This window comes from Ornithorhynchus anatinus, chromosome 7 (genome assembly GCF_004115215.2).
Source record: "Ornithorhynchus anatinus isolate Pmale09 chromosome 7, mOrnAna1.pri.v4, whole genome shotgun sequence".
Taxonomy (NCBI): Eukaryota; Metazoa; Chordata; class Mammalia; order Monotremata; family Ornithorhynchidae; genus Ornithorhynchus; species Ornithorhynchus anatinus.
The window spans coordinates 56,179,751-56,203,349 of record NC_041734.1 but is presented as its reverse complement, the minus strand read 5'-3'; the positions used below and the strand labels follow the sequence as shown (position 1 = coordinate 56,203,349).

At 44.1% G+C, this 23,599-nt stretch overlaps 1 protein-coding gene across 6 annotated transcripts in view; it reads left to right on the top strand.

The window, feature by feature from the left end:
• Positions 1-20,661, top strand: part of MAGI3 (membrane associated guanylate kinase, WW and PDZ domain containing 3) — a 165,762-nt gene extending 145,101 nt beyond the window's left edge. For 4 of the 6 annotated variants that reach the window (XM_029068412.2, XM_029068411.2, XM_029068407.2 and 1 more), the window contains 6 exons: positions 1,999-2,184; positions 5,888-5,990; positions 6,329-6,455; positions 13,934-14,077; positions 16,863-17,001; positions 18,835-20,661. In XM_029068412.2, the coding sequence (XP_028924245.1) occupies positions 1,999-2,184; positions 5,888-5,990; positions 6,329-6,455; positions 13,934-14,077; positions 16,863-17,001; positions 18,835-19,898 (1,763 nt within the window). In that variant the 3' untranslated portion in view covers positions 19,899-20,661. Of the gene's footprint in view, positions 1-1,998; positions 2,185-5,887; positions 5,991-6,328; positions 6,456-13,933; positions 14,078-16,862; positions 17,002-18,165; positions 18,257-18,834 lie in introns of all 6 variants that reach the window. The other 2 variants (XM_029068414.2, XM_029068413.2) reach the window with 1 other exon arrangement.
• Positions 20,662-23,599: the final 2,938 nt, after the last annotated feature.

The following is a 23,599-nucleotide window of genomic DNA, read 5'->3' as shown; positions in this document are numbered from 1 at the left end:
TTTCGTCCTCATTTTGCAGATGGGAACTGAGGCTCAGAGAAATTAAGTGGCTTCCCCAAGGCATGTGGCAGAGCCAGGGTTAGAACCCAGGTTTCCTGGCTCCCCAGCCCCATGCACTTTCCACTAGGCAGTGCTGCTTCTCCATATACCTATGTACATGAGGGCTGAGGATAGTGAGGGGATTAAATAATGTACACAAAGGACAGAAAATGACAAATTAGATAGAGGGAGAGGCACTGGAAACAGCCAGGCCAGTTGAGAAAAGAATGATGGGGAAAAGAAAGAAGAGAGAAGATAAGATCAGGACACACAAAAGATGTTGAAATTGTTGGGTGCTTTCCACAATGAAGGGGAAGAAGTTCAAGGAGAGATACAAGGGAAAGAAAGGATCAAGATGGATCAAGAGGATGCAGTGAGGAGAAACTGTGCTGAGTTAGTTGGAATATAGAGTACTGGGAAATCCGAAAGGAGTTGGAATCTTTGGAGGTCGGAAAATGTCGTGGAGGGAAACCAACAGGATTTAATGATGAGTTCAAAGAGAGTAAAGACTCAGAAGTAATACCAAGGTTGCAAGCTACTAGGGCAGATAGGATGGTATTTATTGAGCACCAACTGTTTACAGAGCTGGGTACTTAGAGAACATACTAAAGAAAGAAAAGACACAATTCTTGTCTTCAAGGACCCTCACTTATCGGAGGGGTAGTAGACCAAAATTGTAGACTGATAGAAAGTTAAGTGTTTAAGGGTGGTACATTAATTCTTTCAGTTCATTAAGGCTTTCACTGGTTCCTAATACTTCTGCCTCCCCCAAGTCACAGAGGGTTCTATTAAAACCAAATACCACATTTAGTAAGCGCTTACTATGTGCCCAGCACTGGGGTAGATACAAGATTGGCATTTAATTCCCACATTACAGGTGAGGAAATTGAAGCACAGAAAAATTGAGTGACTTACTCAGGGGTGCATAGCCGGCAAGAGGCAGAGCTGGGTTTAGAACCCAATCTCATGACTTCCAGTCCAGTACTCAACACCTAGCCATGCCACTCTGCTCCAGAGCTGAAATCTGTCCTTGTATTTAAGGTCATACAGAAATGTGCTTGCTCTTTTGGGATCATCTGATGTACTGCAGTAGGAGTTCATACTTTTCGATGGTTAATTTACCTCATAAGCATTTAACTCACTGCTAGAGAGTGGCTTCTTATTCAGAAAGAACAGAGAGTCCAGGAACAGTGCTTTAGAACCTGGTGTGGGTGAGCCTGTATTCCAACAGCAGCAATACGGAGTCTTTGAAATGAGTTTAACTCTTCTTATGTATCTTCCTCTGGCCCAATTTTGCCTCAGTTCCCTACCTGGTTTTCCTGTCATCTGGAATTCTAAGGAATTAACCCCACAGATAGAACACTACCCTTCCTATTAAAGCTTGGCGGTAGTGGAATTCTAACTGTGGAATGTCGTCGTTTGCTTCTCACCATGCACCCTGTTAAAAAGAGCAATGGGGCCTAGTGGAAAGAACACGGGCCTGTGAGGCAGAGGACCTGGGTTCAGGGAAAGAGCATGGGCCTACTGAGGGACCTTGGGCAAGTTCCTTAACTTTTCCATGCCTCTGGTTCCTCACCTGTAAAATGGGGATTCAAAACCTGTTCTCCCTCCAAGTTAGACTGCGAGCCCCATGTGGGACAGGAACCCCAGCACTCAGTACACTGCTTGTCAAATAATTACTTAATATTATTTTAAAATTTTAAATGTTAAAAATATATCCTGAAATTGAGGGTGTTAAATCCTGGTTACCAAGCAGATAAATCTAAGAAACCCCTTATTGCCTGTCATTGCTGCCCAGAGTGGCTTTTGAGATGATACCTTTGATTTTGCTTAGATTGGGGAATGGTAACCAATACCAGCAGTTGGGCATGCATTTACTATGAAGAATCAATTCCGTTGCCTGTTTAAATGAGAACCAAATGTCACTGAAAACTGGTATTCTTGTTCTTGATCCTCTAGTGATTCCTCATAAAATTGGGCGTGTCATTGAAGGAAGCCCTGCAGATCACTGTGGGAAACTGAAAGTGGGCGATAGGATCTCTGCAGTGAATGGACAGTCTATCATCGAGCTCTCTCACGATAACATCGTTCAGCTGATCAAGGATGCTGGTGTCTCAGTCACACTCACTGTCATTGCTGAGGAAGGTAAGAGAAAGTAACAACCTTCCTCCCACTGATCCACTTGGAAAAGCAGGAAACTCTCTTTTAGGAAATCCACGGAGTCTTGCTGTGATAGAAAGGTTTTAAACCTGAGAATCTCTTTTTATGCTTCTTTATTTAATGATCTTAAAAGGCATCATATTATTAAGTTGTCAGCAGCAGAGGAAAAACATTCCATCTGGTAAGGGGCAGAATATCAAAGTCAGCTTGGGAGTTTAGAAGCAAAGTGGGAGAGGAAGATGACTGCCATTTTAATTTTGGTTTTTGCCTTAATATCTGTATCTTTATTAGAGTGAGAGTGAATAAATCAGAGGATGCTGCTGTTGGTCCTAATGGTTTTGCATTTGGCATATGGCCTGTGGCACGGGGCCCACCCTCTGCCTCGTGTGTCCTAGCCAGCTCTCTCGCAGGGGAAATGAGGGCATTTGGAAATGGCCGCTAAGAAGGTCATTTAACATTCACTGTTGGATCCGAGAAAACAGCTCAGTTGTATTCAGCCTGCACTCTTTTCACTCAGGCCTTGCCATCTTGAGCAATTTTCTCAGTAATAGCAAGTGAAGCAGTGTGGCTCAGTGGAAAGAGCACAGGCTTGGGAGTCAGAGGTCATGAGTTCAAATCCCAGCTCTGCCACTTGTCAGCTGTGTGACTGTGGGCAAGTCACTTAACTTCTCTGTGCCTCAGTTACCTCATTTGTAAAATGGGGATTAAGACTGTGAGCCCCACGTGGGACAACCTGATTCCCCTGTGTCTACCCTAGCGCTTAAAACAGTGTTCTGCCCATAGTAAGCACTTAACAAATACCAACATTATTATTAAGTGAAATTGGTTGCTTTGGAAGAGGCAGAATGTATGGTCTGTATTTCATCCTTCCTTGCCTTCTAAAACCAATGTGAAAAGCTGCAGAGTAGAAGGATCAACCTTCAGAGTAAGGGAACTGAGCAGTGAGAACTTCTTGGTTCTTTGATCTTTTTGAATCTAACTCACAGGGCTGGACCACCTTAACATTGTAGTGAAAACAGTGCCTGGAGAGGCTGCCGGGAAGGGAGAGCCCATGGAAATGTAGTCAGTAAAATTGGAGTGCTCTACCCCAGAGTAAGAGTCCCAAAGAGTTCTGGCCAAAGTGTCCCCGGAGAGTGGGAATTCCCAGATTTTCTTAGACTGCTGCTGCTGTGGGCTGTTTTAGTGGAAGGGTGGAAGGCTGACATTCCAAAATAATGAGACTAGCAGGCAAGCCGATAAACCCCTTCTCAGGCAAAGCTCCAACCTGGGTCTATTCCCGGATGCAGACACCCACCCACTCACTTTTTCCCCTGTCCTGTGGGCCTCAGACTTCCACTGCCCAACAGAAACATTTGGAATTTATAACTTCTAAACAGGTATTTGGAAAAGCCTCTTTCATCCAGAACCCCTTTCAAAGAAAAGCATTGTGAGCCTTCCGACTTCCTATTTGAATTGTGCGTAAAGCCATTAGCTCTTCTAAGCAGCCAAATGGATATTTGTGACTCTGCAGTCCTATCTTTGGAAATCATATATTCTAATCAATGCTACACTGCTTTCTGTCTTGTTCTGCTGCATTATTTACTAGAAACAGTTCGATATAAATATGTAACATCTAATCGCTTGGAAAGGAAGGGCTGTTTTTTGCCATTTCCACTGTTGCTTTTTCCTGAAATCTCTTGTCAGTTTAATTAAAGTTACCATTGTTATTTTGCCAAGGGGATGGCTTTTTCCCAACCACATAAACAAAGTCAGGATGTAGCTCTCCTCCTCTAAGACCTTCATTTGACATTCATCGAAACATGGAAGTTGGCTGGCTGTCTTAGCTATTGATTTTATCCTGGAATTCAGAATATCAAAGAATTACATTTACCTTAAACTTTAATGCAGGGGTACATTTTATATTTTCAAAATTTGTTAGTGTTTTCATATATTTTAAAAATCAAATTCATTTCAGGATAAGAGGTGATGCCCCCAAGAAATCACTTTGAAAAGTTTGGGTAGTACAGCTGTAGTTTGATTATGAGTGTATCGAACTATGTTCTCATCTGGTTTTTAGTCGAACTTGTATCTACAATAACTTGCTTCCTTAAATGCTTCAGTAAAAAAAAAAAAAAATCGGGATACTGTGCTCTTAGAATCTTACACAGTTATTTAGAAGCAGCGGGGCCTAGTGGATAGAGCACGGGCCTGGGAGTCAGGAGGATCTGGGTTCTAATCCCAGCTCTCACTTGTCTGCTGTGTGACCTTGGGTAAGTTGCTTAACTTCTCTGCGCCTCAGGTACCTCATCTGTGAAATGGGGATTAAGACTGTGAACCCCATGTGGGACATGGACTGTGGCCAACCTGACTAGCTTGTATCTACCCCCAGACTTAGTACAGTGACTCGCACATAGTGAGCGCTTAACAAATACCATAAAAAGAAAATAATCTGTAGATGTGGATCAAACAGAAACTCACTAGAAGGAGTTATTTTCAGAGACAAAGGACAGATTGATTTATAAAAGGTCAGAATCAGAATTTGAATAAATAAATTAATAATTGGAGATTTTTTACATTTAACCATATTTGACCTTGGAAGAAGTAAGAAAAATCCATTTCTCAAAAATTAAATTGTTCTTTCAAAAAGAATCACTGGCTGAAGTCTGGGCAGTGTCATTCTGCTCCTCATAACTGCAACACAACTGAGCATCAAGTTTCCAGCCCACAGAGTTCGCAGCCCACTAGAGTTCACTGTTGCCGCAGATCCAGAAGGCAGAACCCCACACCGGAGAGGATCGTGTCCTTTTTAATCAATCACAGATCCTTCCCAACCAAGTAAACGTTCCCCAACTCCTTCTACAGATGAGCATAAATCCCTTCCTTTATCCTGCCAGTCGTGGTTTTCATGGTCTCTGGGTGTCCCCTATGCAGATTTCTGACACGGGTGATATCAGTCGTGCTGGCAGCAGCATGTGGTTAGCGTGCCGCTAGCTTTTGCCCTGGCAATTGCTATCAACTGAAGTGCCTCCATACTCTGGCTTTCCTGGGTTCATTCAGGTTCAGGCCTTAAGTGGTAGCAGTTCCAGGTAGCTTTTGAGGCGATACGGAGCTACTCCCATTCCCAGAGTTTTAAAGGCAGGGCCCAGCGTTCACCTCCTCTCAGACCCGGCCACCAAATACACATCAGATTTCTACTTCCAGGCTGCTCTCGGTGACCCAGTCTGAAATGAGAACCCTCCTCTTGTTCTCATGGACTGTACTGTGAGCATTCCTCAAAAACCAAATGAAAAAGAGCCAAATATCCCAACTCCAGATAGCTTGATTATGATACTTGGCCTTCCAAAGGGTCAGCAGTACTCTCATCCTTAGGGAACTGCCTGGCTCTTGAATTTTTCATAGGTCCTTAATGAATCTGTACTTTCGGGTACCACTGATCCACTTGGAAAAGCTGGAAGTTCCCCTTTTTAGGAAATCAAAGAAATATTGCGGTGATAGGTTTGTAAGCCAACTATCTCATTTTCTGCTTCCTCATTTATTGATCTTAAAAGACATTCTGTTAAGTTGTCAGCAGCTGAAGAAATGCATTCCATCTGGTAAACAGCAGAATATCCAAGTCAGCTGAGGAATTTGGGAGCAAGTAGTGGGAGGAAGACGCTTGCCATTTTAAATTTGTGCTCGGGGTTAATGTCCACGTCTGTATTATTTACAGAACACCGCGGGCCGCCGTCAGGAACAAACTCAGCCAGGCAAAGTCCAGCCCTGCAGCACCGACCCATGGGACAGACTCAGGCCAACCTCATAGCTGGGGACAGGTGAGGTGATTTTTCTCCACGAGACCCGGGATGGGTAGAGATCCATGAACAAGACAAGAAAAATCTCTCAAGATGCCCAGCTGCTTTGGAAAATATAGGGTTGCAAGGAGTGGCTGCCTAGCATTGATGGCTGCTGGTTGGAAGTAGCAACAATATCTGGTGTGACTACTCAATCATCATAGCTGGGAGGCTGGCAATAGAGCCCAGTGCCGAGAATATGCTGGCTTCTCACCTGTTATATACCGAGTGAAATATACAGCAAATGGTTCTCTCCCTAGTAGAGATGTGAACTCGCTGTGACTCACATGTGACCCCCTTTTGTCTCCTTCATTTTGTAGGATTGTTTTGGAAGGTGATAATGGAAAAGATGTCTCTGGGGCTTATCGACTCTCATGGTCTGATCACAAGCACCTCACGCAACCTGAGAATGCCCTCATCTCCATTGTAGGCAGTCGACACACTCAGGTAAACACAAACCACCCAGGTGGCTCCCCACTTTACCAGTGCGGTGGCTACTCCGAAATATTGTAAACCCTTCCTAATTGTTGTAGCATTGGCCAAGGTGAATGAAATGGTTCTGGAGGGGACTGTGACTCATGTGAATTGTTTTAAGTAAGTGTGATCTTTGGTTTTGTCCTCAAAAGATCATATTAAGCATATTAAGGAATTGGCTAATCAATCAGTCAGTGTGTAGGAACTTCTTTTTAAACCAGAGAATGAGATTCCCCAAGAAAGTTAGACCTATGCCTCCTTCAGGAGACATCTATCAAAATGACGACTGTCAACTCAAAATTTTTAACACCTTGTGTGCTCATTAGTAGGTCCTAAGCATTTCAAAATTGAAAGGAATGAATAAGATGCGCCCCTAACTTCAAAGAACTTGGAAAGTCAGGAGAAAGAACAATGAGGGAAAATGTGGCCTAGTAGAAAGAGTCTGGGCCTGGAAGTCAGAGGACCTGGGTTCTAAACACAGCTTTGCCACTTCTCTGCTGGGACACTTCGGGCAAGTCAGTCCCCTATGTCTCAGTTATATCATTTGTAAAATGAGGATTAAATCTTCCCTCCCATTTAGACTGAGAGCTCTGTGTGGGACAGGGACTTTGTCCAACCTGATGATCTTCTGTCTACCCCAGTGCTTCATATATAAGTATATAAGTATTAAGTATATAATAAGTGCTTAACAAATACCATAAAAGTAGACAAATGAATACAAGTGACAGGCAAAAATATGTACACAACTGAAAGCAGCTGTGCAGAGATATATTATTAATCGTATTTACTGAGTGCTTACTCTGTGCAAAGATATATAGACAAGTGCTGAGGTGACAAGACATGTTTAGACCAGAGGCTTGGTTGGGTTGGGCCAAGCATAGCTGGCCTCTGCCTGGTTTTTCCCTGAGCTCCAGCTAAGACAGGGAAATCTCTTGGCATCTTGCCCAGCCTGCTATTTTGCCAGGTTGATAGGCAAGAAGCTCTTTTTACCCCAAGTGAAATCCCTCCTCCTATAGTTTAAGACCTTTTTATCTTGTCTAGTCCTCAGTAGACATAGAGAACAGTTAGCATAGTTAACATGAAAATAGTTGTCACCCTTTGCTCTTCCCTTTCCTCCAGGCAAAATGACCCCAATTATTTTACCCTTCTCTCTCGGGACCTAGTTCTAACTCTTTAATAATTCATAGCAATTCTCTGGACCTCTTCAGTCACTCCCTACCCCTTTTAAGCTATGTGACTAGAACTGTACAAAATACTAGAGTAAGAGTGTGATCAGTGCTGAGTATAGCAAAAGGATTATTTCTTCTTTCTTGTGTGGGTGCTCACCTATTGAAACCTCGCGATACTGTTTTGTTTTTTCTTAATAATTGGGTGACTGTTATCCCCAGGTGATTCTGCCTACCTAGTCTTGATACTGTATTTGTGTTTAGATTTCAACTCAGAAGGACCTGGGTTCTAATCCTGATCCTCCGCGTGTCTGGTGTGTGACCTTGGGCAAGTTACGTAACTTCTCTGTACTTCAGTCACCTCATCTCTAAAATGGGGATTAAGTCTGTGAGCCCTGTGTGGGACAGGGACTTTGTCCAATCTGATTATCTTGTCTACCCCAGCACTGCCTGGCATATAATAAGAGCTTAATAAATACCATAAAAAACAAACCCATACCTACGCACACTATTTGATCCTGGTCCCGATACCACTTTATTCTGTTTTGAAGGGCCATTTTGCCCATTTATTTAGGTCGCTCTGAATTTCATATGCGCCTTTGCAAATTTTAGCAATCCCACCTCTTTTAGTAGCATGTGCACATTTAATGAGCAAGTTTTTGAGTCATTTGTCCAGTCAATGATAAAGATTCTGTGTGATCTCTAGCACAAGGATTATGATTGCCATGTTCTAGTAAGCTCATGTTATAATTATGCATATCTTGACCAGCAACGCCACACACGTGTGCACATCCTTTCTAACTCCCTAACAGCATCCTATCGGAAATGCATGGGGAAATCACAGATTTTACAACTAAATGTAATAAAAAGAACTGATCCCAGGACAAGCCCTGTAGGTTGCCACATGAGATGCCCCTCAAACTGATGGTGAGTGGTTGATCATCATGCTCTGGGTGCCACCCTCAAGCCCACTGTGTACCCCACCCACACTACTGTGGGAAAGTCCCTTAACTTCTCTGTGCCTCAGTTACTTCATCTGTAAAATGGGGACTAAGACTGTGAGCCTCACATAGGACAACCTGATTACCCTGTATCTCCCCCAGCACTTAGAACAGTGCTCTGCACATAGAAAGCACTTAATACCAACATTATTATTATTATATTTACTATTATTTATTGAATTTTTTATCAAGTGCTTACTATATGCAAAGCACTCTTTGAGCTCTTGAGAAAGATACAATCAGTCATATTTATTGAGCACTTATTATGTGCAGAGCCCTGTACTAAGCGCTTGGCAGAGAACCATACAACAGAATTAACAGCACGTTCCCCGCCCATAACGATCTTGCAGTCTAGAGAGGGAGATGGATGTTAGTATGAATAAATAAGTAATAATGTGTAATTTAAGGGTATGTACATAAATGCTGTGTGGTTGGGGGTGAGGTGAATATCAAGTATCCGGAGGTCACAGGTTGAAGTGCATAGGTGATGCAGAAGGGAGAGTGAGCTTAATTGGGGAAGGCCTCTTGGAGGAAATATGAACCTAGTAATGCTTTGAAGGTGGAGAGAGTGGTGGTCTGGTATATTATAGAGGGGCGGGGAGTTCTAGGCTGGGGAGGTTGAGTGAAAGGGGTCGGCGGTGAGGTAGACGAGATCGGGGCACAGTGAGTAAGCCGGTGCCAGAGGAGTGGAGTGTTTGGGCTGAGCTGAAGTAGGAGATTAGTCAGGTGAGGTGGGTGGGGTAAGATGATTGAGTGCTTTAAAGCCAAAGGAAGGAGTTTCTGTTTGGTGCCAAGGTGGATGGGCAGCCATTAGAGGTTCTTGAGGAGGGCGGAGACTTGAACTGAACATTTTTGTTGATAAATGATTTGTACAGCAGAGTGAAGTACGGATCGGAGTGGAGAGAGACAGGAGGCCGGGCGGTCAGCGAGCAGGCAGATGCTGTAGTCAAGGTGGGATAGGAGAAGTCCTCAGATCAGCACGGTAGCAATTTGGATGGAAAGGAAAAGGCGGATTTTAGCAGTGTTGTGAAGTAGAACCCACAGGATTTGGTGACTGATTGAATACGTGGGTGGAATGAGAGAGATGTTGAGGACAACGCCAAAGTTCCGGGCTTGTGAGGTAGGAAGGATAGTGGTGTTGTCTACAGTGATGGGGAGGACGGTTTGGGTGAGAAGATAAGGAGTTCAGTTTTAGACCTGTTCAATTTGAGGTGTCGTCAGGACGTCCAAGGGGATACGTCTACAAGGATAATGAATCCAACAGGTTCCCTGTCTCTGGGGAATAATAATAATAATAATGGTATTTGTTAAGCGCTTACTATGTGCCAAGCTCTGTTCTAAGGGCTGAGGGCACTGGAGACAGATACAGAAGGAAAGCATAACCTGATAATGCACTAAATGAAAAGAGCAAGGACAACAACAGAAATAATGAGTTGTGATAGATGTATTTTAAAAGAACGATTACTGGACAACTGACTGTACTGATAGGGCCATCCCTAGTCCAAAAGTCACAATCTTCCCAGCACTGTAACGGTTGTTGCAGGTAAGCGCAGCCCAGAGCCTCGTAAGGAGAAGGAACTGCCCGGTGATGGCAATCTCAGGTTGCTGTTTGCCAGCACTAGAGAATTTGGCAAGTTTCTGGCACCTCTCAGAACAATCCTTGAAAGAGATCAATCTTGCTGATGTGTGCAGGATGGATTAAAAAAAGGTCCAGAGAGAAAGATGTTGCAACAAAAAATGCTTCATTGTGAGGGCTTGGGTGATGCGAGGAGTGGCTACCTGGAATCAAGGGCCACTCTCCTTTCCCCGCATTCCAGCGTTGCTCCATCTCTAAGGACAAATTAATAAGAATAATGTTGGTATTTGTTAAGCGCTTACTATCTGCTGAGCACTGTTCTACGCACTGGGGTAGGTACAGGGTAATCAGGTTGTCCCACATAAGGCTCACAGTCTTAATCCCCATTTTACAGATGAGGTCACTGAGGCACCGAGAAGTCAAGTGACTTGCCCAAAGTCACACAGCTGACAGGCGATGGAGCCGGGATTAGAGTCCATGACCTTTGACTCCTAAGCCCAGGCCCTTTCCACTGAGCCACGCTGCCTCCAGGCACTGGATTGAGCTCCTTTGACTCTTCCTCAAGATCCCTGAGTCTCAAAACATGCCCTTCTCCTGTCATGATTCCTTTCTTCCCCCATAATTCCCCACCCCTGCTCCATTTGGGTTTGCACCCCTAGAAGGAGCTTCAGGGCCATATTCACTGTGCTCAGGAGCAGAAAGATCCAAAGGAGGAGTTTGATTGTACCAGGGGGAAACAGGGCCTTGTTACCGGAGGCATTCAGTGCCATCAAGCCCACCTCCTCCCACCCCCTCCATCTCAATCCTGTGTCAGCTCCTGCCCGGATAGCATTTATGGAAAACCCACTGATTGCAAAGCACTATCCTGAATACCCGGGCAGTACAAAACAAGTGACATACTTTTCCGGCCCACAGGGAGGTTGCAATTACACTACAGGCAGACTAAAGCCATTTTAAAAGAGAGTAAACAAAATAAGTGAGTGTACAGTAGAATACAAATATATACAGAAATGTTAAGGTTGTGTGTGTTTACGTGATTTGGAATGCTCGGAATTAATCAGGAAAGGCTTAGTGGAGGAGGTGGGACTTGCAGAGGGCTTGGAAAATAGGAAAAGACGCGAGGAGGGAAGGAGCTCCAAGCTGAGGAAGCAACATGAGCAAGAGAACAGGAGCAGGAGAACAGGTTGAGAGGGAGGTGCAGGTAAGTTAGCGTGGGGACCAATCTGGGGAGTAGCCGGTGAAAAAGCGCGCCAGTATGTGAAGTCTGGTAGGTTGGTGGGAAGCCGGCCGTGAGGAATTTCCGCTTGGTGTCTCGGAAGATGGGAAGCCATTGGAGGGTTTTGAGTGTTGAAGAAGTGCGTGCGTGAAGTATAGATTTTTAACAGGCAGAGGCTGGGTTTGGAGGCTGATGCAGTAGTTTAGCCACAGTATTACCGGAGCGTGTACCGTGATGGTAGCTGTTTGTTCCAGGAGATGTTGTGTAGTAAGGACAGACGGGATTTGGCAGTGAATTACATGTGAGAGTTGAAAGTCAGCAAGAAGTTGAGGATGTCTCCGAGGTTTGGGCTTTTGGGAAGAGAAAGATGATGGTACTGCCAACTGAGGTGGGAAAGTGAGGAGGAGGAGTGGATTTAGGAGGGAAGATGAGCAGTTTGGATTTGGCCATATTGAATTTGAGAGGCCGGTGGCTTGTCCAAGTGGCAAAGTCCTGGAGATAAAAGGGGGATTGCAGGTTAGATGAGAGGCTGGGACTAGTGAGGTAGATTTGTGAGTCATCCACACAGGGGTGGTAGCTGAAGTCATGTGAGTGATTGAAAAAAGAAGGGGAGAGCGAGAAAAATAGGGAACCTAGAACAACATGTTGCAGAATGCCCACAGTAAGATGTGGGGAGGCAGAAGAGGAGCCAGTGAGAGAAACTGAGAAAGGATTTAGAGAACCTCAACATCTCTTGGGTCCTTGTGCGACTTCAGTCTCAGTGGTCTTTATTTAGTGCTTACTGTGGGCAGAGCACTGTACTGTTTACCCCCACCCATTGCCCCCGAGCCACAAACTACTGCAAAAGTGGGTTGAGGGCAGCCTCTGTGCTGGAAATCCCCCGACTGGTTCAGAGACAGCTAGCTTTGGAGACGATGCTCTCACACTGGCAGTGATCCACGGACACCCAAACCCCCGCAGCCTGTGCTTTCTATTCACTGCAGCTCTGGGCCATCATGGGACTCCTCCAGTGGTGGTTCGGCTGTTGGAAAAGCCAGAATTGAATTGATGTGGAGCCATGGGCCCGGGCCTTCCAGCTATGGTACTTTTCATTTGAGACCGTCTCCGTCCAGGGACTCTGCCGGCCCTCGGGTAGGGCTCCGTGTTGGAGACCGCCTAACCCGCCCCTATTTCTGGGGTGACACAAAGGCATGAGAGAGATGTTGAACAGAAGCCAGCAGAAGTGGGCGGGGGAGGAAGCCGGGCAAGGCTGGACAGTTCTGGGACAGTGACCGTGTCTAGTTCCAGCTATCCGTTACCTTCTTAGTTCAGTGGACTACATCCAGTAAGCTCTTAATAAGTACTACTGCTCCCACGCGAAGCAGGCATCGTGCACCCCCCTAGACAATGCACGTAGGGCAAAGAAACGTATTTCAAAAGACTGTACTGGGTGCCAGGAGTTGAGAGGGTGGGTACTTGAAAGAGACTGTCTTGACATTGGTGCTGGCTCACTGTCCTCTGGATTAAAAGATGGTATCTGCTTTTTTCTTGAACATATATCTCTGCAGGTTTAGAAACACCGCAACTTTCCTTCGTAGCCTATATAAACTTCGTCTTCGTAGGATATCATTTCTGATCTTTAATTAGTTTTCAGGGCACCAAGGATCAAGATGGGATCTCCAGAGATCCATCCAATCCCTTTAACCTCCCAGCAAAAGAATGAAATCACCCTCCAGGCTAGATACTTGCCTCCCTCCGGTAGCCCAGCCCAAGGTTTTTTCACCCTGAGCATCGCTCGTCCTTTTTAGCCTGCAAGGATCAATACTGAACCCAGGTTTCAAAAAAGGAAATGACGGACGAATCATTCAAAAATAGTATTTGAGCACCTACTGTAGGCAGAGACCAATGGCGGAGCATAACGAAAGGGTGACTCGAGCCTGTACATCTAATAGGCCTGTGACTTCCCAATACCATGGTGATTTGTTACACTGCTTAGACATACGCAATTTATGATTACCTAGGATCCCTAGGTGTCTTTCCTGCTGTGTCAATGACTAGCACATCCTTTCCCAGGAGGGCACATAAGTGAAGTTTCATGGCTGGGAGCTTTGGGTGGCCTGGAGGTACTGATGGTGCAGTCCTCCTGGAAGGTGGTGATTAACCTCTCAGACCAAACAGGTCACAGCCCTAGATTTTGGTTGGCGGGGGCGGGGGTGCGTGTGTGGGTTAGGGGGAAGACGATGCCACCTGGTCTAGCTATTTTCTGTAGCTGCCCCAGCTCAGAGGTCAGCCTTTGTCCTTCACATTCAACCTACCCCTACCTGTTCTTTGCCATTCCCTCACTGCCCCTGCTACCCTACAAACGCAATGAAGATGTGATTGCTTTGCTCGGAATGGAGCTTTTTTCCCCCTGCCTTGAAGTGAAAATAACCCAACCATAAAGTATGAGTCCTCATTTCTTCTTTAAAAGAACAGTCCCCATGTTTTCAACCTTTGTTTCTTTTCCTTTTCAGAGTCTTGGCTGTTATCCAGTAGAACTGGAAAGAGGTTCAAGAGGCTTTGGATTCAGTCTCCGTGGGGGAAAGGAGTATAACATGGGGCTTTTCATCCTTCGACTGGCTGAGGACGGCCCTGCCATTAAAGATGGGAGAATTCATGTGAGTTGGTTTCCTAGAGCTGCCCACTGTCCACAGCTCTGGCTCTTGGGTTGGGAATTTGACACCAGGGAACAGGCACATTGGCAAGACTCCCGAATGCCGTTCATCCTACGTAGCAAAAATGAACACCACTAAATTTGAAGTCTGAATAATTTCTTGTTAGGCTTTTCTTTACCCAGTGGAGGCAGAATGCGTAGGCTTTATAATAATTATAGGGTCATTTTTTCACTTAACTATCTCCGTCCACTAGCCTACTCTTGCCACTCTGTTCTCTTCTAATATAACCCAGTTCCTACTTTTCATCCTCCCCGGCCAAAGTAACTATTCCTAGTTTGCAACTCCCTGATGTTCAGGCCCATTTTTACCAAACCATATGCATCCCTTCACATTGCCCCAGTTCTCAAGAACTTCCCGTGGTTGCCCATCCACCTCTGCATCAAACGGAAATTCCTAACCATTGCCTTTAGAGCACTCAATCAGTTCAATGTTCCCTATCTTACTTGGCTGATTTCCTACTACAATCCAGCCCACACACTTCATTCGTCTAAATGCCAACCTACTCTCACTCTACGTCAATCTTGTCTGTCTCGCCACTGACTCCTTGCAAATCTCCTTCTGGCCTGGAACTTTATCTCTGACAACCCACCACTCTCCCCACTTTCAAAGCCTTATTAAAATCACATCTCCCAGAGGCCTTCCCCAACTAAGCCATCATCTCCCCTACTCTCTCCTACTCCCTCTCTCTTCTGCATGTCTTGTGCACTTAAATCTGTGCCCGCACTTGATATTCACCCCACCTTCTCCCCATCGGCACTTACGTACATGTCCTTAATGGATTTTAATACCTGCCCCCACTTCTAGAATATAAGCTCCTTGTGGTTAGGGACCATGTCTCCCAACTCAGTTGTGGTGTACTCTCCCAAACGTTGGGTACAGTGCTCTACCCACATTAAGGTCTCCAATACCACTAGTTGATAGTTCTCCAAGAAAGACAACTCCTCCAGGGGGCCTAATCAATCTTCAAACAGTCCAGTCCTGCTATCCCATCAACCATCTCAGTATTTACCACTTGTCTCCCCGATTAGAGTGTAATCTCAAGACAAGGATCATATCTCTTACTTCTTCTACTCTATCCTCAAAGCTGTAGAATGAGCTCTGAGCATACGAAGCACTCACTAAACGCTGTTATACTCAGAATTAGAGGACACAGAGATCACATTAATGATGAATTCTAAGAGCAGATTTCCCAGAGGCAGGGTAAGAATAGACTCCTCCATTTCTACAGTGTGAGATAGGGCCTTGGTGTCACTCTTCTTCCGGAAAGCTTCAGAGAGATTGCAGCAGTTGAGAACCATACACCCCCGAGCCAGAAAAATCGGGTAGTTGAGTATGATGAATAGTATTATACGTCAGTCAATCCGTCCTGTTTATTGAGCACTTACCTTGTGCAGAACACTGTACGTTCCCTGCCCACAATGAGTTTACGGTCTAGGGGGTGATGTAATCACATCTGTTGTGTGAGGAGGGAGGAGACGGGTGCAAAGAAGGAAAAAGTATAGGGAGAGATTTGCATTAGTAAATGCTCTGGAATTTTGCCCAGCTTGACATATTACCCATCCTAGCGACAGATGGAATGAATACGACCAAGTCCCCCCTGCACTTCATCTCAGACATTATCTTGTTATGGGAAAGTTATACATTGCCTCCTCCAGCGCTTAGAACAGTGCTTTTCACATAGTAAGAGCTTAACAAATGTCATTATTATTATTACTCTTTTTTTTAAACCACCGAAAAACTGTCATTAAGGATTCTGCGGTTGTGTCCCTAAGCTGTTAATGTTGAGTAAGAGCGCCATCCAGTGGCAAGTTAGGCTAATTGCACACCTCTAGCATATGTGGAACCGAGTCAATCTGGAAATGGGAAGAATAATGGCTCAGTGGGTAATCGGGGCGAAAGGAGTCAAATGGTGGCCCAGCTGAATCATTCCTGGGGCTATTTTCTCTATTGTTGAACTGGGTGAAATGAATCAAGATGATGCTCATCAAATTGGCCGTTGAAAAAGTTAGGCTGGGTTCCTAGAAAACAACCCTAAAATGGAAAGCAGTCAGGTGAAAGAAATGGCCCTCCGAAATAGGACGTGATGCTTTCAAAAAAATGTAGTAATGATTTTCAGCCTTTTATAAAGTTCAGCCCTTTTTAGCCGTCTGTCCCCAGGAATGAGTTTTATAGGCCGGCATACCGCAAGGGACTTGTTCGGTTTCAGATAATTACTCATGTCATAACCAATCATGTCACAAAAAACGATTCTTTAGGGCCTGTAGAAGGCAGGAAGGGCCTCCCTGTGTTTTGGCCATTGGCTATTCAAACGCAGCCTCAAGCTCTCTGAGATTTGTTAGGCATTTTGTGAAAAATAGAGCCGAGGGGAAGGGACATAAGGTATTTCCCAGATGAGGGAAAAGATGGAAATAGAATTCAAGTTCACTAATTCTTAGACTTCTGCCCTCTAATAACTCATCTTGTACTAACCGGGCAGGAGTTATAATGAGAAACCATTTTAAAACCAGTAGTGAAAGAGCAAGTTCGAATCTGTGGATTTGGCCTAATTCGACCCGTCCAACCAGAGCTCATTAACTGCTTGGCGTGAGCATTCTCTTTAGCGAATACTCAACTAAGTTTTCCTGAGGAAAAGCTCTCCATTTGGCAAGGGCTTCTTTGAACAGGTCGAATGGCTTGGGAGGCCAAGAACTCCCAGGTAATCCTGGCTCGCGTGACTCTTGCCTTTCAGGTTGGTGACCAGATTGTCGAAATCAATGGGGAGCCCACCCAAGGGATTACTCACACTCGAGCGATTGAGCTGATTCAGGCTGGAGGAAACAAAGTCCTTCTTCTCTTGAGGCCAGGCACTGGCCTGATACCCGATCATGGTAAGGCGTTGCTAAATATGGGCTGACGGGGAGGGAGAGGATTTAATGTGTTAAAGCGATGTGGAGACCTTGTAGTCTGGTTCAGATGACAGAAACCTCAAAATGTCCTAGAAGTACTTTTCCAGCTCAGCACTGAAACGCTCGGAGAAAATGTGACTTCAGGCTGCCCATACTTTCAGACGGAGAGCTGAGGAGGGGATAAGGCACGTGCAAAGAAGGGAAGATAGAGATTTGGCTTGCAAATAGAAACTGCAGTGCGTGCGGTAGTAATTCACTAAATGGAAACAAAGTAAATATTACCTAAGGAAGTGAATGGCATGATGCGTTTGAAGCTTCTTAATGAAAATCATTTGGTGTTTAGTGCTTCAGCTCTGCAACTGTCTTCTTTGATCAGTGTACTTAAAACAATGTAGGCAAATGAGGTACCTTTAATTATAGCAACCAGCAAATGTGATTTGTTTCAGAACAATAAGACAAGTCTGTAACTTTTTGAATTCTACTCCAAATAGTACTTTGAGAAAATGGAGGCTTTTTGGTGAAAGCTACCCCTAAACAAGTGGGACCAGTCCTGTCCGGAAGCTGGGGCACAGACCAGGGACCCATCAATATGTTACCTCTCCCCAAGGTGGTTTTCAGCATTCGTAAATAATTTGAAAATCACCACGGTGGTGGAATGGCCGCCGCGGCAACTCTCTGGGCAGAGCCAGATGGAGGGCCGGGGCCCCTTCAGGGACCGAACGAGAAAGTGAGGCCAGCAGTGTTGGAGGCTTAGATGTTTTTTTGTTCATTTTTTTTTCTTTTCTCCCAGCTCTAAGTGGCTCCAAACCAAAGGGCAGCTCTAGTGCAGGGAGGCAAAGAGGTAAAAACAACTTCTGTGAGGCAGACACTCAGTCCAGAGTGACTCACCCTAGTGCACATAAACACCAACCCATCCCAGAGGCGGGATCAGGAACAGAGGCCCTGGTGCAGCTATGATAATCCGGCACTAGTGGTAGAGAGAGTGTAGGTGTGGCCTAAATGAGCTCATGATCCCTTCCGGCCTTGTGATTCTATATTGTCTTTAATGTTCTGCTTAAAAAAAAAAAATCACATCCTTGGTGACATCTTTGCTGACTACTCTGTGATTTTGTACATCGTCCTAGGCTTTTTCTCTTCCTTCTTCAGGTCTGGCTCCTTCCGGTCTGTGCGCCTACGTGAAACCTGAGCAACATTAAGGCTTTCGGGGCTTTTCTTGGTCTTTCCTTAAAAAGGCTTGGTAAATTTGCATGTCTTATGATCCACTTCACTCTATTTTTTATTAAATACGATACTATTAAAGAGTAAATCTACTTCCACATTTTCCTCTACTTTTCAGTTTCCTTGTGACATTAAATTTGAAAAATTATGGCAGGAGTAATTATTTACTAATTCTCAAAACCCAGATCCAAAGATTCTGCCTGGTAGCCACAATTAAAAAAACCTGCAAATGGCAGCATCATCCTCTGTTTATCGGTGAGAGATCTGGCAGTTCTGTTACGACTTGTCCAGAAACGGGAGCTAATTAGACTCTCACAAGCGAGGTTAAAGTTGTTAAAAAAAAATATTGACAGCTATATTAAGCGTTTCTTTCTAAGAACTGTTACCGTAAGCATGGTATAGTTAAATATTCAAATTGTTATATTAGATTGTTGGCATATGTGCAAATATGCCCTAATCCCTATAAGTGGGTATGTACCAACATCCCTCAGTACTCTAGAAAGTATACTTCAGAATAGTGGGCAGAGTATAAATATAACATTTTATCAATGTTTATATTGCCTAAATTGATTAGATTAAATGACTGTTCATTTCTAGGTGATTGGGATGTTTTTAATCCTTCATCTTCAAGTGTAATTTATGATGAACAGCCACTCTTTTCCTCACCTTCACATACTGCTTCCACGTTTGAAGTAACTCAAATGCCAGTATCTGAAGAAGCTTTAATGAGAGTTCAGATGTGTGAGAAGGTGGAAGAATTAAAGGACACTGAAAAGAAAAGCACTTTAACCGAAACCCAGACTGAGCTAGAGCATCAATCTTCTGTCCAGAAAAATGTGAATAGGAAGGCTTCGCCCAACTGTAATCAGAGGCGCAGCGAAAAGAAAAATAATTTAGAAACCGAAAGAGCCGTTGCAAGAAGAGGGAGATCGGCTAGTCCAAAAAAATCAAGCAACAGATATTCGGGAGGACAAGAAAAGCATTCCGATCCTATAAAAGACAGCCCCAAAAGAAGGTCCAAAGATCGATCCCTGAGTCCGAGGAAAGTTGGGAACAAAATTTCACCCGGCGACACGGATGCTGCTTCCGGAAGAGATCGTTTCAGAAGAGACAGAGGAAGATCTGCCAGCCCAAAGAAGCAACCAAAGATGGAAGGGAACAGAAGCCAAGGGAATGCTGAAAATCAGTTACCAGCGAATCAAGGTAGAAGAACTGGTGATGAGCCTGCAGCACAGATTAAAGATGGAAAGGAAACAGCAGGCGTTCCCGGGAAAGACTTAAAACCAAGTCAGCGTGGAAAGAATGAGGCCCAGTCTCCAACGAAAAAAAGCCAGAGAGGGGATGAGAAGTGGGTTTCATCCAAAAAGGCTAATGACACCCTGAAGAAAGGACTATCTGAAGGTGGCAAGAAAGCAGCCGGAAGCGGCAAACTTTCAGACACACAGCTCCATTTAGAACCTGAAGATCCAACTGCTCTGCCCAGAACAGAAGACCTCAAGGAAGGAGAACTGGAGACCACTGAAAAAACCAAAGATAACGGGTTGGCCAAACCTGAGGGCAGTTCTCCCGTCAAGAAAGCAACAATTACTCCCGGGCCATGGAAGGTACCCAGTGCCAGTAAAGTCCCAAGCGCCACAGGGGTGACCGAGAAACGGATGTGACCCTTTTCCTGAAACTGAAAATGACAGTGTGGTTTTTCAAATTAAAAATCAGAATCCTGGAATATATACTTCGGTTTGATCTCTGAATTAACTAGGTTGCATGAAGGACCTTTAGTTTAGGATTGCTAAAAAGAAGCTGGCGCCCACAAAGGTCATGACCCTCACTTGCAGGTGTTCCCGCTGCTCATCCGACATTGCACCGCTACAGCTTTCAAATCGTATTGTGAGTGTCTGAACAAAATGGTATGTCTGTAGTGCCAGTGTGATTTCGACTCACCCCTTGTCCTCGTGCCAAGTTATCTACTGTATCACGTTGGTTTTCATCCTCTTCCTTCCATTTTTGCAGTATTGGAAGAGCTAGACTTGATTTGGAAGTTGATGTCTTGGATAGCATGTTGCATGTGTAAGGAGGGAAAAACTTCTAGGTTGTTGCCGATTGACTGAAAAGGAGATACTCCTAATTGATCATTGGAAAGTGGCAAAAGCCTTTTTTTTTTTTTTTTAAACACCACTGACATTAGTGCCTGATCTGACTTTTTTGTTTTTTAACTGAACACCACGACAAAACCCACAAATTTTAAAGGAAAAATATAGCCTGCTACTCAAAAAATGTGGACGTTAAGAAGCTCAAAATACATTCTTTCATTAGAAAGCTATGACAAGGTGCTTTCAGTAACCCCAAGACCTGTCGTTCACCTTCTGGTTTCATATTCAGAATTCATTAATGTCATCCTCTTCAGCCATAAAATGCACTCTTCCCAATGTTTAATCCAATCTTACTCTATTAGAGAAGCAGCGTGGCTCAGTGGAAAGAGGCCGGGCTTGGGAGTCAGAGGTCAAGGGTTTGAATCCCGGCTCTGCCACTTGTCAGCTGTGTGACTGTGGGCAAGTTACTTAACTTCTCTGTGCCTCAGTTACCTCATCTGGAAAATGGGGATTAAGGGTGAGCCTCACGTGGGACAACCTGATTAACCTGTATCTACCCCAGTGCTTAGAATAGTGCTCTGCACATAATAAACGCTTAACAAATACCAACATTATTATTATTATTTCCAAGTAACTAAGATCATCCCTTTCCGTATTTCATGATGGTGTAACTCTGAATCTAGAGAAGCATTTGAAAATAGTCCACAGCACCTTCTTTTTCTTTTTTTTCTCCCAAGTAGAAGCTGAACTTCCTGTACCTGATGTTGCAATCACAAAATTCAAACCTGTTTAGGTTAGTTTGTCCTAATACCTGGTATAGCAACCATTAGTTGGTGCCGTTTGCAGGCATTAGAAGTAACGGGGGATAGAACTGGTGCTGATCTAATGAAGTATGGGAAGCCGATCCACAAGGAGGATAATCTGTCTGGTTTTAAGAAAGTAAAATCAAAATGCATATTGAAACAGAAATACCTGTTGGATGTACCATCCTCAAAAAACTATACATCTGCTTAGCTTTCAAAATATTTATGATTTTAAAGTTTAGTGAAGGTTAAATCTCTACTGAGGCGGAGCTAGTTTTAAATGTAGAGAAGATTTACCCACCTCAAAAAGTAAAATCTGATGAAGAATATTTTTAGAATCAGTAGATTTCATAGGCTGTCTGGATCATCTTAGCTCCATCACCGTCTGAGTCCATCCAGTTGCTGTAGGACTCGATGTACATACAAACCCCTGTAACTGTGAAAGGTCGCTATTCCGGAATTATCCTCCTTAGGTAGCTTTTAAACCTGGCTCCCTGACTGAGAATTTTATATTTTCTTTCCACTGTGTGCACTCTCCTATTATAACAACTTAAGAGCCAACCTAAGTGTTAAGAAGTTACTTAGCACTTCTGAAATAGTTTATTTTCCCCTCTTAACTCCACAAGTACCATTTTTTCTAATTGTTGACCGTGGCATAAGTTGATGTCCTATGTTGTCAGTCTGATGTGACCCTTCCTTTGAGACCCTGACTCTGTACTGACTGTATAATGACTTAGCAGTGTGGCCTTGGAATGCTAAGCAAAAATGGATGTACTGGTTGTAAATGTTTATATAGTGTACAGCACCTTTATATATACTTGAGGTTCTGATTAGAGAGAGACCTGTAAATTGCTCATTATTTTTTATATAGATATTAAAAAAACCTCCAGTTCATGGCCTTCAGTTCTTGCACTGTAAAATAAATTTGCTGTATGTTTTCGTTAATGTGGAATCCTCTGATCCTTCCCCTTAGCCCCACTTAGCTCCATTTATTAAAATTATGCAGGTGAACAAGGGACAAAATCTATGAGTTAACAGATGATCAACCAAAATCCAACAAAAGCTGTCTGCTTGCGTAGGGTCTTTTTTCTGTATATAAGGCTTGATATTAGTTTGATTTAAATATCACTTGGGTTCCTTTGACATTTTACACCTTTCACTGTAAAGAAATAGCTTTCCATAAACAATTTGCTACAAAAATAACTTTGTCTTACTGTGTAGTTTTCTTGGTGGCGGGGGGTGGGGGGTGTGAATGAAGACAGTGTATCTTGTAGAAGAATTAGACCTAGTCTTGTTTCAATATAACTCTCTGGAATGGGAGGGAAACTACTCCATTTCCTTAAATTATATTCTAGAAATAACTTAAGACAATTAAAATTAAAACCACAATGTCTGAAGTCCTCGAGGAGCAATACTATAAAACTATTCGTATAGTCTTATGGACTGTCAAATTTCTCAATACCGTGCCATTATTTAAACTGAACAGATGCTAACGTGAACAGGATTTTGTTGCTTCTAACAAACCTCCAGTTAAATGGACGAAATGCCTTTGCGAACAGAGATATATAAAATGTGTGTCTACCAAGCACAAGTGAGCCATTTTCAACATTTGTTGTAACAAGTAAATATGAGAAATGAATTGGTATTTATAGACGGGGACTCAAATAATACTTATCTAAGGTAAGTACCCGAGAACTTTTGCTTCACCAGTAGTTTGGCCGTTGTTCCGTTTGGCTGTTGTAACCCAGACACCTGGCATTAATTTACGGGCTGCTTCTGCCAATATTATATACAAGGGATTCAACTCATTTGATAGCCATAGCTTCCGCAGAACTAAATGGCATAGTAGGAAGCGTTTTGCCAGAGTTTAAGGTAGGATGACACAGATTTAAAAAATTTTTGTTCTTTATGAGGAAGAGGAGAAAATTAAAGCCAAACTGTAAGGGGAAACCTTCTCCTAAGAGGGAGTCACTCATTCTGTAGTTTAGAAGGACAGGAGGAAGTGGTTTAAAGAAGGAGCTGAGGTTGATGGATCTCCATCCCAAATGTTGAGGATTGTGACGTTTTCTGGTGAGCCAGAAAAGCCGGGACCGCCGAAGATCAGGCTCCCGTCGTACTTCCCGCAAGAATGAAAGAGCGATGCTTTACATCACTTGGAAGGTGGCAAGGTGCCACTTGACCCTGCCTACCAGCTACCAGCAGCAGCAGTCCAAACCAGAGCATTCTGGGCAATGGTGTTGCCCCGGGGATCAGATTCACTCTGCTGTGGAGCGTGCAGCCACCTCCAGCACTATCTCCTAGGCCCCACAGAAGACCGGAGGATTAGGATGTGGTTCTGTAACTCCTCTGCCTTCAAAGGGTCCCACCCACTGGGGTGACCCAGAATAACTGGCCCCCTCACGGTCTAGCGGAAACAACACTGGCCTGGGAGTCTGAGGACCTGACTTTAATCCTGCCTCTGCCACTTTGGGG